Source organism: Lingula anatina, chromosome 6 (genome assembly GCF_051362555.1).
Source record: "Lingula anatina isolate TDL-2025a chromosome 6, LinAna3.0, whole genome shotgun sequence".
In the NCBI taxonomy this organism is placed as follows: domain Eukaryota; kingdom Metazoa; phylum Brachiopoda; class Lingulata; order Lingulida; family Lingulidae; genus Lingula; species Lingula anatina.
This window is the reverse complement of record NC_141772.1, coordinates 9,070,838-9,085,824: the sequence shown is the minus strand read 5'-3', so window position 1 is coordinate 9,085,824 and position 14,987 is coordinate 9,070,838. Positions and strand designations below refer to the sequence as shown.

At 36.3% G+C, this 14,987-nt stretch overlaps 3 protein-coding genes across 7 annotated transcripts; all 3 read left to right on the top strand.

Moving 5' to 3' along the window:
* The first annotated feature begins 36 nt into the window (after positions 1–36).
* On the top strand, positions 37–6,467 carry LOC106182024 (15-hydroxyprostaglandin dehydrogenase [NAD(+)]-like). 2 transcript variants are annotated; one of them, XM_087015762.1, is made up of 7 exons: positions 37–330; positions 3,675–3,795; positions 4,129–4,235; positions 4,549–4,645; positions 4,846–4,922; positions 5,144–5,195; positions 5,770–6,467. In XM_087015762.1, exons 1-7 carry the CDS (start codon positions 238–240, stop codon positions 5,796–5,798), a joined length of 576 nt encoding a protein of 191 aa, XP_086871888.1. In that variant the 5' UTR covers positions 37–237; the 3' UTR covers positions 5,799–6,467. The 2 variants fall into 2 exon arrangements, with proteins under 2 accessions (XP_086871888.1, XP_086871887.1); XM_087015761.1 differs by having other exon boundaries at positions 48–330; positions 5,144–5,304.
* Positions 6,351–9,650, top strand: LOC106172563 (15-hydroxyprostaglandin dehydrogenase [NAD(+)]-like). 3 transcript variants are annotated; one of them, XM_087015763.1, is made up of 8 exons: positions 6,351–6,442; positions 6,682–6,847; positions 7,308–7,428; positions 7,915–8,021; positions 8,261–8,357; positions 8,572–8,648; positions 8,815–8,972; positions 9,416–9,650. In XM_087015763.1, the coding sequence occupies exons 2-8, from the start codon at positions 6,755–6,757 to the stop codon at positions 9,531–9,533; spliced, it is 771 nt and encodes a 256-aa protein (XP_086871889.1). In that variant the 5' UTR covers positions 6,351–6,442; positions 6,682–6,754; the 3' UTR covers positions 9,534–9,650. The 3 variants fall into 3 exon arrangements, with proteins under 3 accessions (XP_086871889.1, XP_086871890.1, XP_086871891.1); XM_087015764.1 differs by having other exon boundaries at positions 6,363–6,438; XM_087015765.1 differs by lacking the exons at positions 6,351–6,442; positions 8,815–8,972 and having other exon boundaries at positions 6,493–6,847; positions 9,416–9,553.
* A 644-nt stretch (positions 9,651–10,294) lies between these two features.
* Positions 10,295–14,433, top strand: LOC106182030 (15-hydroxyprostaglandin dehydrogenase [NAD(+)]). 2 transcript variants are annotated; one of them, XM_087015760.1, is made up of 8 exons: positions 10,295–10,386; positions 10,763–10,934; positions 11,349–11,469; positions 12,174–12,280; positions 12,662–12,758; positions 13,457–13,533; positions 13,701–13,861; positions 13,998–14,433. In XM_087015760.1, the coding sequence occupies exons 2-8, from the start codon at positions 10,842–10,844 to the stop codon at positions 14,116–14,118; spliced, it is 777 nt and encodes a 258-aa protein (XP_086871886.1). In that variant the 5' UTR covers positions 10,295–10,386; positions 10,763–10,841; the 3' UTR covers positions 14,119–14,433. The 2 variants fall into 2 exon arrangements, with proteins under 2 accessions (XP_086871886.1, XP_086871885.1); XM_087015759.1 differs by lacking the exon at positions 10,295–10,386 and adding an exon at positions 10,418–10,548.
* The last annotated feature ends 554 nt before the right edge of the window (positions 14,434–14,987 follow it).

The following is a 14,987-nucleotide window of genomic DNA, read 5'->3' as shown; positions in this document are numbered from 1 at the left end:
TCGGCTTAAATGTCCGTCCCGCCTACTACAAGCTGTAAGGGGGTAATTACCTTTCGTGCCTGCTAGGTTGACAGCTATTTAGCGTGAACCCCCAGGGAATTAGGTCGATCTAGGTTGGATCGATCTAATCTCTGGGAGTGGGGTCTTACATATGCTTCTCATTACTGAAGGGCAGTATTCTACAGATAAAAGAGCAGGGCTGGAAACTACATTCAGGGCACTGACGTTCATGACAGTATGATAATCCAGGACAAAGTGGCGTTTGTAACTGGTGGGGCACAGGGAATAGGACGTGCTATATGTGAGGCACTGCTGAAAAAAGGAGCCAAGGTGAGGGACCGTGACCTACTTACCATATGAAACTTGTGTGGGAACCACATATGCTACTGGTTTTTACATTAGCACTTCTTTTCCTCAGCCAGCATGCAGTTTAGTCCGGTGGCTTAAGGAAAAAATCGTGACACGGCGGATAAAAGCACTAAATTTTGCATGTGGGTACCTTTTGACATACTAAATCAAATTAGAGCCGTAGCCCACGGAAAAAAATTACCGTTTGGCCAAAAAATCCAAAATGGCCGCCAATTTATGGAATTCTTTAGAAATGTGTACATACCTATGTTGATTTTTATCAAATAAATTATTTTCTCAGAGTTTTCCACACCCTTATTACCCATTTTATTCATATATGTCAGGTAGCAAACAAATTCCCTTGGACTTTTTGAAAAAATCCAAGATGGCTGTCATATGCCATAGAAACAGCCATAGGAATAGGGGCCTACTAGTGCACAACTAATACCAGCTAGAAAGATACGTTGTCCACTATCAAATTAAGTCTGTTTCTCAGATTTTTGTAACCCACATAATATGTTTGTGGTGAGTAACTACAAAGTGTTCTTGGGCATTTCGGAAAATCCAAGATGGCTGCCATGTGACAGTAATTTTAGTATACGGGGGATTCAACTAATGGCAACTGGAAAGATTAATTTTCCACTATTAAATTAAGTTTGTTTCTGGGTGTTTTCCACATCCTTTCCACCCACACAATATGTATGTGGTGAGTAACTAACATGTATTCCTGGGCATTTTGAGAAAATCCAAGATGGCCGACATATGTCATAGGAATACTTCTAGTGTTACAAAGGATTGGAACTAATGCCAGCTAATTCACTTTCAAATTCAGTTTATTTTCTTTAGTGTTTTACACATAATTATTACACTGTGATACATATCTAGCAGGTAATAAATGTGCATATTTGATCATTTTGAGAAAATCCAAGATGGCCGTCATTGGCCATAGGAATACTACTGGAATTACAACTGCACATCCATGGCTTTTCATCTACTACCAGGGTGAAATTGTGTTTGCTTATCAAGTTTTGTCCATCCTTATTAGTCCTATGATATATATCTGGTGGGTAAATAGTGTACGTCCTTTGATATTCTGAGAAAATCCAAGATAGCTACAATTTGACATAGGAATACAAATGGGTGGGTTTCAATTGCTGCTAGAGAGGCATATGGTTTATTATACAATTACATTACCATGGGTTTGTTTTAAAAATAATTTATGTTTTTCATTCCATTTATTATTACTCCTATGATGTATACCTGGTCTGTAGTATGTGTGTATCTTTGGGTATTCTGGAAATAATTCAAGATGTCTGCCTTTTGTCATTAGAATATTCGAACACATAATCAAGTAATGCCAGAGATACAATGAGTACAATTTAAATGTAGTTAAATTTAGATCATTTTTAAATGTTTGTATATCCTATTTATCCTTATGAAAGACTCCGTGTGTGTAGAAAGTGTATGTATCCTTGAGTATTATTCAGAGAAAACCCAAGATAGCTGCCAGTTGTCATAGGAATATATCATTCAAATGCAAATAGGTGTCAATTAATGGAACAGTTCAGGCATTAATTCCAACATAAAATAAAGCCGTTTGATGTTCAAACATGTTGACATCCTTATTAACCTTACTCTATATAAATCTGGTGTGTAGCAAGTGTGCATCTTGCGCATTTGAGAAAATTCATAATAGGAATAGCACATTCAACTACTGCCAGAGAGACATTGGGTTCAATGTAAAATTAATTTTGTTTCTCGGTATTTCCCACATTCTTTTTGAACTTTGAGATATCTATCTGGTGGGTAACAAGTGTATACCCTTAAGTATTTTGACAAAATATCATGATTACCCTCATTTGCCTTAGAAGTGCCTATAAAATCTAATGCACCAGTTTTCCTATGGGGAAAAGAAGGCCATCTTGGATTTCCTCAAAATGATAAAATATGGACATTAATTACCTAACAGATTTGTATCAAGGGATAATAATACTAAAAAAACAGAATAACAACTGAATTCAGCTTCATTTTATATGTAAGCCTATCTCCCGCAGGTATTAACTGAACCCCACCTTCTATGGCTAATGGCAGCCATTTTGTTTTGTTTTTTTTTTTCAAAAAGGTTACACATAACATTCTCATCATATATATATTATGTGAATTAAAAAGATGTGGAAAATACTCAGAAACAAACCTAATTTAACAATTAATATTATATCTCCATGGCAGAAGAAGCCCTTTGTGTATACTAGTATTCTTTTGATATGGCGGCCATCTTGGATTTTTCTCGAAATGCCTGAGAATAAAGGTTAGTTACTCACCACAAATATATTATTTGTGTAATAAGAAACAATTAGATAGTGGGCAATGCATCTTCCTAGTTGGCATTAGTTAGTTGAAAACCTGTGTACAAGATCTAATATTCCTATGCCATATGGCGGCCATCTTGGATTTTTCAAAAAGTCCAAGGACACTACTTTGTTATCTGACACATATGCATAATATGGGTAATAAGGATGTGGAAAACATTGAGAAAATACTCAATTTGATAAAAATCAACATACGTATGTATATATTTCTACAGAATTTCACAAATTGGCGGCCATTTTGGATTTTTTGGCCCAACGGAAATTTTTTTCGTGGGCTACGGCTCTAATTTGATTTAGTATGTCAAAAGGTACCCACATGCAAAATTTGGTGCTTTTATCCGCCGTGTCACGATTTGGCCATTTTTTTGCTCTAAGCAACCGGACTAGTTGGTGAGCTAAATGGCTTATCAAGGTGTCTTATATATTTGAAGTCAGGAGGTGTTATTAAACATTGCTTACATCGAACTGGGACCCAAGGGGATTCTCGCTAAATTGCTATCAACTTAAGAGGCTTAGATGTCAGTCACGCCTACTGAAGCTGCTAGGGGGTAATAAAGTAACGTTTAGCAGTTTCTGTAGTCGTGCCAGACATTTTAGCAGCTTAAACTGAAAGCAGTTTAGCGAGTCAAATTCGGTTCTCCTTTGTCGAGTTGTCTGCTAAAATTAGGGACAGCCCGTCATAACAAAAAGATTGCCATTAACGTAGAACTTAAGGCTGTCTCTTCGTTCATTACTCTGATTGAGGTTAAATCAAAATAATTTACACCAAAGCCGTACAGTGTATGCCCTCTACAGAATCGGAACCTTACGCTCAGGTTAAAAAAGACCAGCGTAGAGAAGAAGTACACAGCAGCGTCTGCCTATGATCTGTTACAGATTCAAAATATCATTTGAACGTATCACTGCAGACACCTGTGCATAAACGTGTTCTTCAACAGGGCCCACTTCTATTCTCAGGTTATTATAGCTGATACCGACGCTGCAAAGGGGACGTCGACGACGTCAGAGCTTGCCACTGAGTATGCCGATAACGTCACCTTCATTGAATGTGACGTGACGAATCAAGAAAGTGTGGAAGGTATTCATGAATTTGAGTTGCATGTCATACTAAATACTAAATCTGTTTTGAATTTATAACGTTAAGACTTTAACGTGTTTATGGCATTCATTAATTGTATCATTTTTCAAAAAACAATCTTAGGCCAAATTACATGTATGAAATTACAAGTACTGCAACTTTGGCACGACCGATATTTTAGCAAGGTTTTATAATAACTGAGACACCAAGATCCGTTGCTCTGGTACGAAAACGTATTATTTATTTAATAATGTTAAACTATTGACATTAAATACAGCACCCAAAAGCTTGTTATTTATTTATTTACTTTTTGAGTTGTAATTTCTTGTTCAGATACCTTAGGAAAAGCAAAAGATACATATGGCCGACTGGATATCATTAGTAATAACGCGGGCGCCATGATGGAAAATGATCCGATAGGTACAATCAACTTGAATTTGGTGAGTTTCCTAAAATCAGGTATTTTTCAGTCCTTGGTGAAGAAGGGAATCTGGGAATAAAAAAGTCCAGTTCTTATATACCGCACTACATTATATACTGTGGACTTCAGCGTGGTTTTCAATGGATGCTCGGTCATTTTTGGTCTAGTTTTTGGAAACGATATTCTTAAGGTTATAATCATGTGCGCTTAATATTTGGCTGCGAATTATTGTCTTGGGATTTTTTTTAAGATTTCATAATAAATAAACAAATAAATAAATAATCCAATTTCATGAATTCCATTGGCCGTGCTTTGACTGTGTGATGCTGTAGTGCGGAGTGATACGGGTAGCAGCAGTTGCCATGAGTTACATGAGAGCTGATAAAGGTGGCAGCGGTGGGATCATTATTAATACGGCTTCGTTGACTGGTAATGTATATATGTTTATTAGGACCTTATGTTTTTGATGACGAACTATAATGATAATGAATCAATTTAGCACAATTTCGAAGTTTGGCATATTGATGAATGTTTTAAGCAATCTTACGCTATCTGCCTATTGGGTAATTTGCTAAAAGCGTTAAACATATACCGATCGACTTTGAACCTTTATTTTTTAATCTTTTCAGGCGTTAAGCCCTCTTATAATTGTCCCGCTTATTGTGCCTCTAAGTCTGGCGTCATTGGATTCACAAGATCCTTTGCTGTAAGTTATCGTATTTTACAGAATTCAATATGAGTGCCTTCCGATCGCCAGAGCATAATTTCAAAGTAATTGTAAACTTATCTGAAATATCGAGTTTCTTCGTAGATTTAAGAAAAATCGATGTTGCACGTATTAGCTTAAAACGCGAGCAATGCATGCTTAGAGAGGCACTTTATACATGCACATGTGTAATAATTTATCAGTATTTCTTTTCTGCACAGATGAATCCCGACTTCGATTTACACAAAGTGCGAATGAACTGCCTTTGTCCAGGTATGGTTGACACCCCCATGATACAAGGCGTCTTAGATGAAGACGGCAAGGAAGGAAGAGTTCTAAATTTTGATCGGTTTAGATACGCCGCGAATCTGCCCCAGCTTAAGTATGCGTTACGTTGTACACAGTGTGTATAACACCTCTGCTGTACTTGTGCCTGTCTAATTTTTTTTTGCCATCATGTATACATTAACGTTTAATTGTTGCGTCCCTGACAATGCAATGGCCTTGTTTTAAGTTGTCAGATAACTGTTAAAGATGATGTGCTTTGTTTGTTAAAACTACCGCCATCTACCACCAATGAACTAGAGTCGATATTAAACAGCAGTTTTGAAATGACATTGTGTGGAACATATTGATCAAATTGCTGTTTATTAGATCAGTACGTATCTTCCCCTTCAAGATATCTCTTTATTTAATAATCATATGACAACGACTGAGGCCGATGATGAGGACTTGGTAACTAGCGGAACCTGATTGTTTTAATACGATGACATTTTTATTTATTGTGTATCATAAAGGGTCAGATGATTTTTATATTACTTTAATTATATATGTTTTTTTCACCTAGGCCATCTGCAGTGGCTGATGTATTCATAGACCTGGTTGAGAATGAAAGCAAGAATGGAGCGGCTATGCTTATCACTGTAGAGGGTCCACCGCGAGACATCGAGTTTCCAATATATTAGTAATTATATAAAGACTACGGCAATCAGCTTCCTGGTTTTCTTTGTACTGGTCTACGGTGTGGTTTCTCAGGATCACTGGGGCACACGATGTAATAGGAAATGTTTAAACGCCTTGAAAAATCTAAATCTTACACTTTGGCAGCAATGTGTTTTACTGTATGATCAGAATGGTACTTCCAGCTCTATTAGAACTCCATTTCTGTAGTATAATCCAGTGAGATTACCATAAATATTGTAAATGGAAGTGTGAAGGTCCAAGAAATAAAACTATGTTCACTTAAAGACATTGAATATACAAAACGTGGTTTGTTTTGAAATACCTCAGCTCAGCCGTAGGGGCCTAATAATAATACATTCACAATTTCTGGCTTGGGCTTCTCTAATGCAATGGACGCAACAGTCCTTTACTTAGCACAATGTCTGTTGATATTCAACATAGGCCATGTGCGTGTAACTTGATGCGTGACCCTTGAAACTTGAGAAACATTTAGTCAAATATTCGATATGCCAACCATAGTTTAACAGGAGCATATCCATGCTTCGAAGGAAGAGTAAGTACGTACAACTGTACCGTACAGCATAAATAGGTTTTTGTACACTTTTAACTCTTTTAAGCCTTAAGTGAGAATGCATTTTTAATGCTTTTTGCTTTTATTTATCTCAAAATAATATTATCCAGTGATGTGCTTTACAGTTCTTTTAACGCTTCCATGAATATCACAATGAGTTTTTTTTGGCGATTTGCTTTCTCGAGTTACCCCTGAAGCGTAGGCATAGTCCACATGTTTTTGCAGTTCGAGGAAAGGAACCATTCTCTGCAGACGAAAAGAGGATTGAAAACTTCGAGACACTGAAGATCAAGACGATATGATAATCCAGGACAAAGTGGCATTTGTTACTGGCGGAGCACAGGGAATAGGACGCGCTATATGTGAGGCACTGCTGCAAAAGGGGGCTAAGGTGAGGAGATGGCATTTACATCATGTTGGACATGTAACTTTTAAAGTAACCGTTCTAAGCTGATTTAATTTACGACCAGTACGCGATTGGTGACTTTAAATGTTTAATGCCAGACGTCTGGAGGCATTACTGAACATTGGTTACACTGAACCAAAGCCACAACCCCATTCGTAATGTGTTTTCCTAATGCGCCTTGACCCTAAAAAGTCAGCATAGAGGCGATTGCTTTGACAAGTCTCTGCGTTAAAGTCCCAGCATGAGGTTAGATCAAAACTTGTTTTCTACAATACCGGAAGCTTCCTCTAAGGTTTTAAAAGAGGCTGGGTTACAGAAAGGTCCACAAAGTGTGGCGTTTGATTATTCCTTGATCTATTTCGGTTCCAAGATACATCACACAAATAAATTACTGCTGAAAGCTTTATAAAACATCTTCATCAACAGGGCTCACTTCTATTCTCAGGTTATTATAGCGGATATCGACGCTGCAAAGGGGAAGTTGACAGCGTCAGAGCTTGCCACTGAGTATGCTGATAACATCACCTTCATTGAATGTGACGTGACGAATCAAGAAAGTGTGGAAGGTATTTATGGATTTGACTTGCAAAGCGTATAAATGTGTTTTGAATTCCTAAAAGAAAAAATATTGTGTTTGCACTGTTAATTACAAACACTGCAGCTTTGGCGTGAGGGCACGACCGATATTTTAACAAGGTTTTATTATAATTGAGACACTAAGGCCCGTTGCTTTGGTACGATAATGTATTATCATTTGCTTAATGATATTGCATCACTAAGGTACAATAGAGCGCCCAAGAACTGAGTGCTTGTTTAGTAGCAATTTCTTAGGGCGTATTCCCAGACATTTAGATCGATCTATCCCCGTGGGGAGTCTCACTAGATTACTGTCAGATAATCCCGCTTAAATGTACGCCCCGCCTACTACAAGCTGTAAGGGGGTAATTAACTTTCGTGCCTGCTCGGCTGACAGCTATTTAGCGTGAACCCCCAGGGAGCTAGGTCGATCTAGTTTGGATCGATCTAATCTCTGGGAATGGGGTCTTATTCAGATGCGTTAGGAAAAGCAAAATATACATATGGCCGACTGGATATCATTGGTAATAACGCAGGCGCCATGATGGAAAATGATCCGATAGGTACAATCAACTTGAATTTGGTGAGTTTTCTAAAATACTATCAGTCTTATCAACAAAAATACTTGAGCTTTAATAGGGTTTGTCGCATAATGGTTTGATTTTTTTGTACACACACGCGCGCGCGCGGGCGAGCACGCAAGTTTAATAGTGCTCTACCCATTGCTGGGGAGTTCAGTACTTATGCAAAGTATGTAATTGCATTGTCCTCTATTAATATATAATCCCATGTTTTCCAATGACCACGCTTTTATGATACCAGTGTGGAGTGATGCGTGTAGCAGCAGTTGCCATGAGATACATGAGAGCTGATAAAGGTGGCAGCAGTGGGGTCATTGTCAATACGGCTTCATATGCTGGTAATGATACACATATGGCTATTATAACGTATATAATGACATTAAACTGATTAAACAAATTTTGAGAGGTTGGCATATCGATGTTGTGCGAGTATAAGTTTTTACAACATTTCTTACTCAGATATTAAACCAGGCTTATACGCTATCTGCCAAATGAACAATATTTGGAATTGGAAAACGTTAAAGTTGAATCTTGATCTTTTGACCTTTTTAGGTCTTATGCCCTTTGCCACATGCCCGGCCTATTGTGCTTCAAAATATGGCGTTGTTGGATTCACAAGGTCTTTTGCTGTAAGTTATTTTATTTAACATTATTATATATGGGGCGAAAAATCCTGTTGAACAAGCGCGTAGTAAACACCTAAACACACACGAAACCACTTCAAGTGTCATATTACAAAATTGTTTAGAGAAGTATTGCATATCTTTGTTTTGATATAAACTTTAATTTTCATAGTTGAGCCAAGACTATGATTTGCACAAGGTTCGAATGGTTTGCCTATGTCCTGGAATGGTTGATACCTCCCTGCTGAGCCATCTTTCCGAAGAAGGCGAAAAGGATGGGTTCATTCTCTCTTATGAGGAGGTCAAAGATGTAGTGAACAAACCACTTAAGTATGTGTCACGTTGTGCTGTTGGCGTGTTTCACAGGGTTTTCCGAATCTACACATTTATATTCATCCATTACGCTTTTGATGGTATACTGTACGCGTACATGTCGTGCGTGAAGGTTTGCTTTATGACACGTGGTTGGTTTTAAAGAACCCGACTTTTGGAAATGGAACACGAACAATCTAATGTCGTTAGCAAGCAATACAGTTTTGAAATCGTATTGTTTGATATATAAAAAATGAATCAAGTCGCTGCTTTCCAAATCGTTTATTGGCATCCAGTATCTCGTTTCAATCTTGTAACAATGTTAATATGCACATGAAGACATTATTGAGAAAAAGATTCTAACTAGTAGCTTTTGGCTGTATTTTAATATAAGTTTTTTATTTGTAAGCTATCATACAGGACTGCTTTTTATGCTTCTTATATGTATTTTTTCTACTTAGGCCATCTGCAGTGGCTGATGTATTCATAGACCTGGTTGAGGATGAAAGCAAGAATGGAGCAGCTATGCTTATCACACTAGAGGGTCCACCGCGAGACATCGAGTTTCCAATATATTAGTAAAGACTACGGAATACGATCCATGGATACTTTGCATACATATTAAAATATTGCATTGAATTACACTGAACACCTGTGTTAAAAGGTATTTTTTGTGTTTTTATTTTGCTTTGCATTGACTACCAACTGTTATTTTATACGCTGGCCGTGCATTACATTATGAAAAACGCGTGTACTCTTGTACCGCCTTTACAATTTACCTTTCAATTATTGTCATGCTTCTCATGTGGGCGTGAATTATTTTTCTCGACTGCATGGACGAACCGTAAAAAAATTCAACACACTACTTTAAGTGGTAGCATTAATTAATTATGTGACATGTGAAAATATAAGTATATTAATCACCCGTCCTCATGGGCCTACAAATCATTGAACCTGGTACATATATCGATCACATACTGATACAAGATATAACAAATACGATTACATAAAAGATAATACAATATAATTACAATAATTTCTGGACAGAGTAGCACGATATATTTGAAAAGAGTGTCACAAAACAATATCCACTCTTGTTGCACATAGTTAATAAGATTTATTCATTAAAATCTAAAGTAATAACAAAGCTCTGGAAAAAGATTTACTTTTATGATTAATTTGTGCATTTAATAAAATAAATAAATGACGCGATTGTCTTGAATTTCATCAGCTCAGCCATAACATTTAAACTGGAACTTTTCTACTGCAATGGACGCACCAGTCCTATACATTACACAATATCCGTATTATACAAACGTACATGTAACTTGATACTTGACCCATAAATCACGAAAAAACATTCAGTCAAACATTCGACACGCCAAAGGTTTACAGGAACATATCCCTGCTTAACGGTTCTGAGGAAGAGCAGGTACGTACCGCCGTGACATTTTAAATTTTAAATTAAATATAACGTTTTAAAGTTTACCGTGAAAAAAATAAGTATTATTACTGATGCATCTCTGAAGATCTACTTTACAGATGTCATACAGATGTCACGCTTTCCGCCCCTAGGCCTTCTTCGGGGATTATGGTAGTAATACTTATTTTTTTCCTTAAGATTTATACGGTGAATTATCATGAATCTTCAAAGTCTACCGTGAGAACTTTTTGTTTTCATTTGATATTTTTTTGTTTAACAATTTAACAATATTTGTTTAACAATATTTTAAAACTCAATGACTTTTCGGCCATTTTCTCTCCCGAGATACCCCTGCTACGTAGGTATCGTCCATTTGCTTTTGTAGTTTGAGGAAAGGGACCGTTCTCTGCGTACGTACTGGAAGTATTGGAAACTACCTACAAGACACTGAAGTTCATGTCACTATGATAATCCAGGACAAAGTAGGGTTTGTTACTGGCGGGGCACAGGGAATAGGGCGCGCTATATGTGAGGCACTGCTGAAAAAAGGAGCCAAGGTGACGTAGCGTGAACTATACACACTGTATTACGTGTAACTTTTAAAGTAACCTTCAACGACTGATTGTAAGGTTGTTTTTTTAGCACCCAGTATGTAATCGCTGACCTAAAAAGTTGAATACCAGACGTCTGAGGGAGGTATTACATCAATGTGTACACTGAACCAAGAGATTAACATAGTCGTGATGTATTTTATTCTCCATACTTGTGCGTTGACCGTAAAGCGTTCAAACGATAGCAATCATAAACGTAAAAAAATGTCACCTGCCTTCTAGTTTATGCACAGCTTGAAGTTAATTCTGAGTGCGGGTGTTTTATACAGAACTTACGCTCTGTTTCTGTTTTGAGATTTTCACACAAACGTATCACGTTTGTCTGCACTATACTTCAACACGACTCACTTCTCTTCTCAGGTTATTATAGCGGATATCAACGTCACAGAGGGGAAGTCGACAGCGTCAGAGTTTGCCACTGAGTATGCTGATAACGTCACCTTCATAGAATGTGACGTTACAAATCAAGAAAGTGTGGAAGGTATTCATAAGTACAACTTAAAAGACATATGGAATATGTTTTGAATTAATGATGTTAAGACTTACGTGTTTGTGGCATTTAATCATAAATAATTTCAAATCTCACATTATTAAAATACAAATTTAGACCAAATTGCTGATAAGAATGCAATACCGCAGCTTGGGAGTGCGGAAATGATATTTTAGCAAAAGCTTTATCATAATAAAGACATAATGACCCATTGCTTTGGTACCAGTACATGTAAGCTCTTGTTTTTTTAATGGATTGACACAGTGTCAACTTGGTCCTAGATCTCACATTCCTATTTTCCCTTGGAACTGGCATTATTTAACAAACTAGACATCTGAAACAGAAGGGGAAGAATTCACCAAATGCCACCGATTCCATATCAGCATATAAGTCTGAAGTGCCTAAATGATACAAAAATTCACTTTTTAATCATTTGAATTTGAATCGAATAAGATTTCACCTGGTTGAAGAAATGAATGAGAGCGTTGAAACTTCTCCAATTACACTGACCCTGCTCTGCTCCTATAAACTTCTGCTAAGATGACCTCTTATTATTATTATTATTATTATTATTATTATTATTATTATTATTATAACTATTTTATAATATTTTTGTCATTGTTATTTGATAATTTGAGTCCTTGGCGTATAATAGAGCTACCAAGAACTTTTAAAAGTTGCAATTTCTTCTTCAGATGCGTTTAGGAAAGCGAATGACAAATACGGTCGAGTGGATATCATTGGTAATAACGCGGGCGCCTTAATGGAAAATGATCCCATAGGAACAATCAACTTGAATTTGGTGAGTTTCCTAAAATTATGTCATACTTGTTCCAAAGGTCGCAAATGTGGGGACTAAATCTTCGGATCTAAATTATCGGTTACTGATTTGTATTTCGCTAGAAATTCTAGTTTTAAATATTTTAACAGTTTAGACTCATAAACTTAACTGCTACTCGGTATACATAGCAGTGAAACCAAAACCCTACATTTAAAATAAAATTATATTTTATTGAATTAAATGTTGAACATATTGTTAATGGATTGTCAAGTCCTAAAGAGAAACCTACAGCAAGAGCATGAGTTCTAAATTTTAAAACGAGACAAAACATAGACTTAATCATCACAAAAAACACACTATATATTTTCTCCATTGATCGTGCTTTTAATTATATGATATTAGTGTGGAGAGATGCGTGTAGCAGCAGTTGCCATGAGGTACATGAGAGCTGATAAAGGTGGCGGCGGTGGGATCATTATAAATATGGCTTCATATTGTGGTAATGTATATTTATATATTTGTATATTGATATGATAACGTATGTAAGTAGCCATATAGAAAACTTCTATAATACTGATTTAACACATGTTGAAAGCTTGACACATTGAGGTTCGTCTAAACATATTACTCGCTCTGATGTTAAGGGAGATTTATGCGTTAGGATTTTTGCTTTATTCGCTTAGATAATGCTGAAAATATATAATAAAACCAAAAATGGGTGGGGTGAATTCACTTATTGCAGTTGATGACGTATCGTGAATCTCCTGCACCTAAACAGCTATCAACACCGTTTAAAATCCCGTAAAATCGGAATAATAATTACTGTAACCTGGTATCAGGGTATCTTCTTGAAAAGCTTACATCTGATTTTTTCAGTAAATAGTTGTAACATATCCTTTGTTTGATGGACCATAGTAATGAGATGCTCACATCTCATAAAAAAGCACATTTAATGCAAACAATGACACGTGACTGTGTTTCACACCCTCGTAGTACACCATTCGAATTTTTATGATGGTATCTGACTGTGTCAGAGTTACAAAGCAAACATATCACAATCTAACACCAATTTAAAACCCTGAACAGGTTCGCTCTGGGTAGGGAATAAAACAACGAAAAAGGTTTTTTTTTTGTTTTTTTTTTAGCTAATAGACAATAATTATTTGAAGTTGAATCTTGATCTTTTAATCCTTTCAGGCATTATGCCCTATTTTGCCTGTCCCTCGTATTGTGCCTCAAAGTATGGCATCGTTGGATTCACAAGGTCTATAGCTGTAAGTTATTTCACAGAATTGATTTTTGTAACATCTGGTGCGCAGGCAGGTTGTAAGGTAGAAGAAAAAAACGAAACACACCATAACTCCAGGTGCAAGTTTTGCAATATTGTTGAGATGTACGTGTACTGCACATCTTTGTCTGTATATTTTATTTTACTTTGCAGATGAGTCCAGATTTTGATGTGCACAAAGTACGAATGAACTGCCTTTGCCCAGATACGGTTGATACGGCCCTGGTGAAGCGTGTTTCCAAAGACGGCGAAAAGAAAGGGTTTATTTTCCATTACGATCACGTCAAAGATGCAGCGAACCAGCCAATGCTAAAGTATGTGTTACGTTGTACTGTTTCCATGTTTTAAAGGGTTTACAAAATGTAGGCATATACATTCTTTTTGTTTTTTATGATATACTGCACATGTAGTGTTTATATATATTTCTTATATAATTCTCTTTCCCCTTAGGCCACCTGCAGTGGCTGATGTATTCATAGACCTGGTTGAGGATGAAAGCAAGAATGGAGCGGCTGTGCTTATCCCAAGAAAGGGTCCTCCGCGAGACATCGAGTTTCCGGTATATCAGTGACAACCACTTACAAAAGAAGGCTGGCATATCTTTACTCTTACATTTATATATCTGAATTTCTTTTTTGGTTATTTGTAAATAATTCTTGGTTTATTTTTTAGACGAAGAAAAATCGGAAAATTAAAAAATCGATGGACAAAGAAAGAAACTTTATTAATTTTTCGTGTGAAATTTCGCTTATGGCCGCATGCACATAAGAGAGATGCGCAAAAGCTCTGCACACATATAAAAGTGCAGGTTGCATTATACTCGAACATAATAATAATAAATAATAATTATACATAAATGTAGCAGTACTTGTGCAAACGTATAAAACATTTCTTTATTAAAAAAGAAAAACAAAAACCAAATGCACAAAGATGAATAAGTTGTTGCAGTTTTCCAGTTTTATGCAATATATGTTTGCAAATCTCTTTTTTTTTCAACAGTGCAAATAAAAAAATCTCATCTGATTTGCTTATGTATCCTGTCCTTATGCAAGTTATATATTGGTTTTGGATTTTTTCAACATGACAGTCATGTAGAATATATGCCTACTTTTGAAATAAATAGAGTTTGTGACGTGCCTGACAATCATTTAAAATGTCATATTCAATTTTACTTCAATCAGTTTATGTTGATAAGTTCCATCCAGTTTTTTTCCTGTAAACTACAACTCTGCTGATTTTATTTTCGGACTTGCTTATGTCATATCACTCAGGGAAGAGGGAACCTGTATGTAAAAAAAAAAGATAACTGCTTTATGAATTATATACATAGATACTATGGAATTTTGAAATATGAGCTGAATTTAATCTGCCACTATTGACTTGATTGAAATAAAGATAAAATTTACAATTAAATTTAAAAAGAACATCAACAGTTGCGAT

Excerpts from the sequence above, each read along its gene's own strand:
- LOC106182024 (XM_087015761.1), top strand. The coding sequence starts at position 238 with ATGATAATCCAGGACAAAGTGGCGTTTGTAACTGGTGGGGCACAGGGA. Across the intron at positions 331-3,674 it reads TGCTGAAAAAAGGAGCCAAG|GTTATTATAGCTGATACCGA; the intron begins GTGAGGGACCGT and ends TTCTATTCTCAG. Across the intron at positions 3,796-4,128 it reads GAATCAAGAAAGTGTGGAAG|ATACCTTAGGAAAAGCAAAA; the intron begins GTATTCATGAAT and ends TTTCTTGTTCAG.
- LOC106172563 (XM_087015763.1), top strand. The coding sequence starts at position 6,755 with ATGATAATCCAGGACAAAGTGGCATTTGTTACTGGCGGAGCACAGGGA. Across the intron at positions 7,429-7,914 it reads GAATCAAGAAAGTGTGGAAG|ATGCGTTAGGAAAAGCAAAA; the intron begins GTATTTATGGAT and ends GGTCTTATTCAG. Across the intron at positions 8,649-8,814 it reads GATTCACAAGGTCTTTTGCT|TTGAGCCAAGACTATGATTT; the intron begins GTAAGTTATTTT and ends TAATTTTCATAG.
- LOC106182030 (XM_087015759.1), top strand. The coding sequence starts at position 10,508 with ATGTCACGCTTTCCGCCCCTAGGCCTTCTTCGGGGATTATG. Across the intron at positions 13,534-13,700 it reads GATTCACAAGGTCTATAGCT|ATGAGTCCAGATTTTGATGT; the intron begins GTAAGTTATTTC and ends TTTACTTTGCAG. Across the intron at positions 13,862-13,997 it reads GCGAACCAGCCAATGCTAAA|GCCACCTGCAGTGGCTGATG; the intron begins GTATGTGTTACG and ends CTTTCCCCTTAG.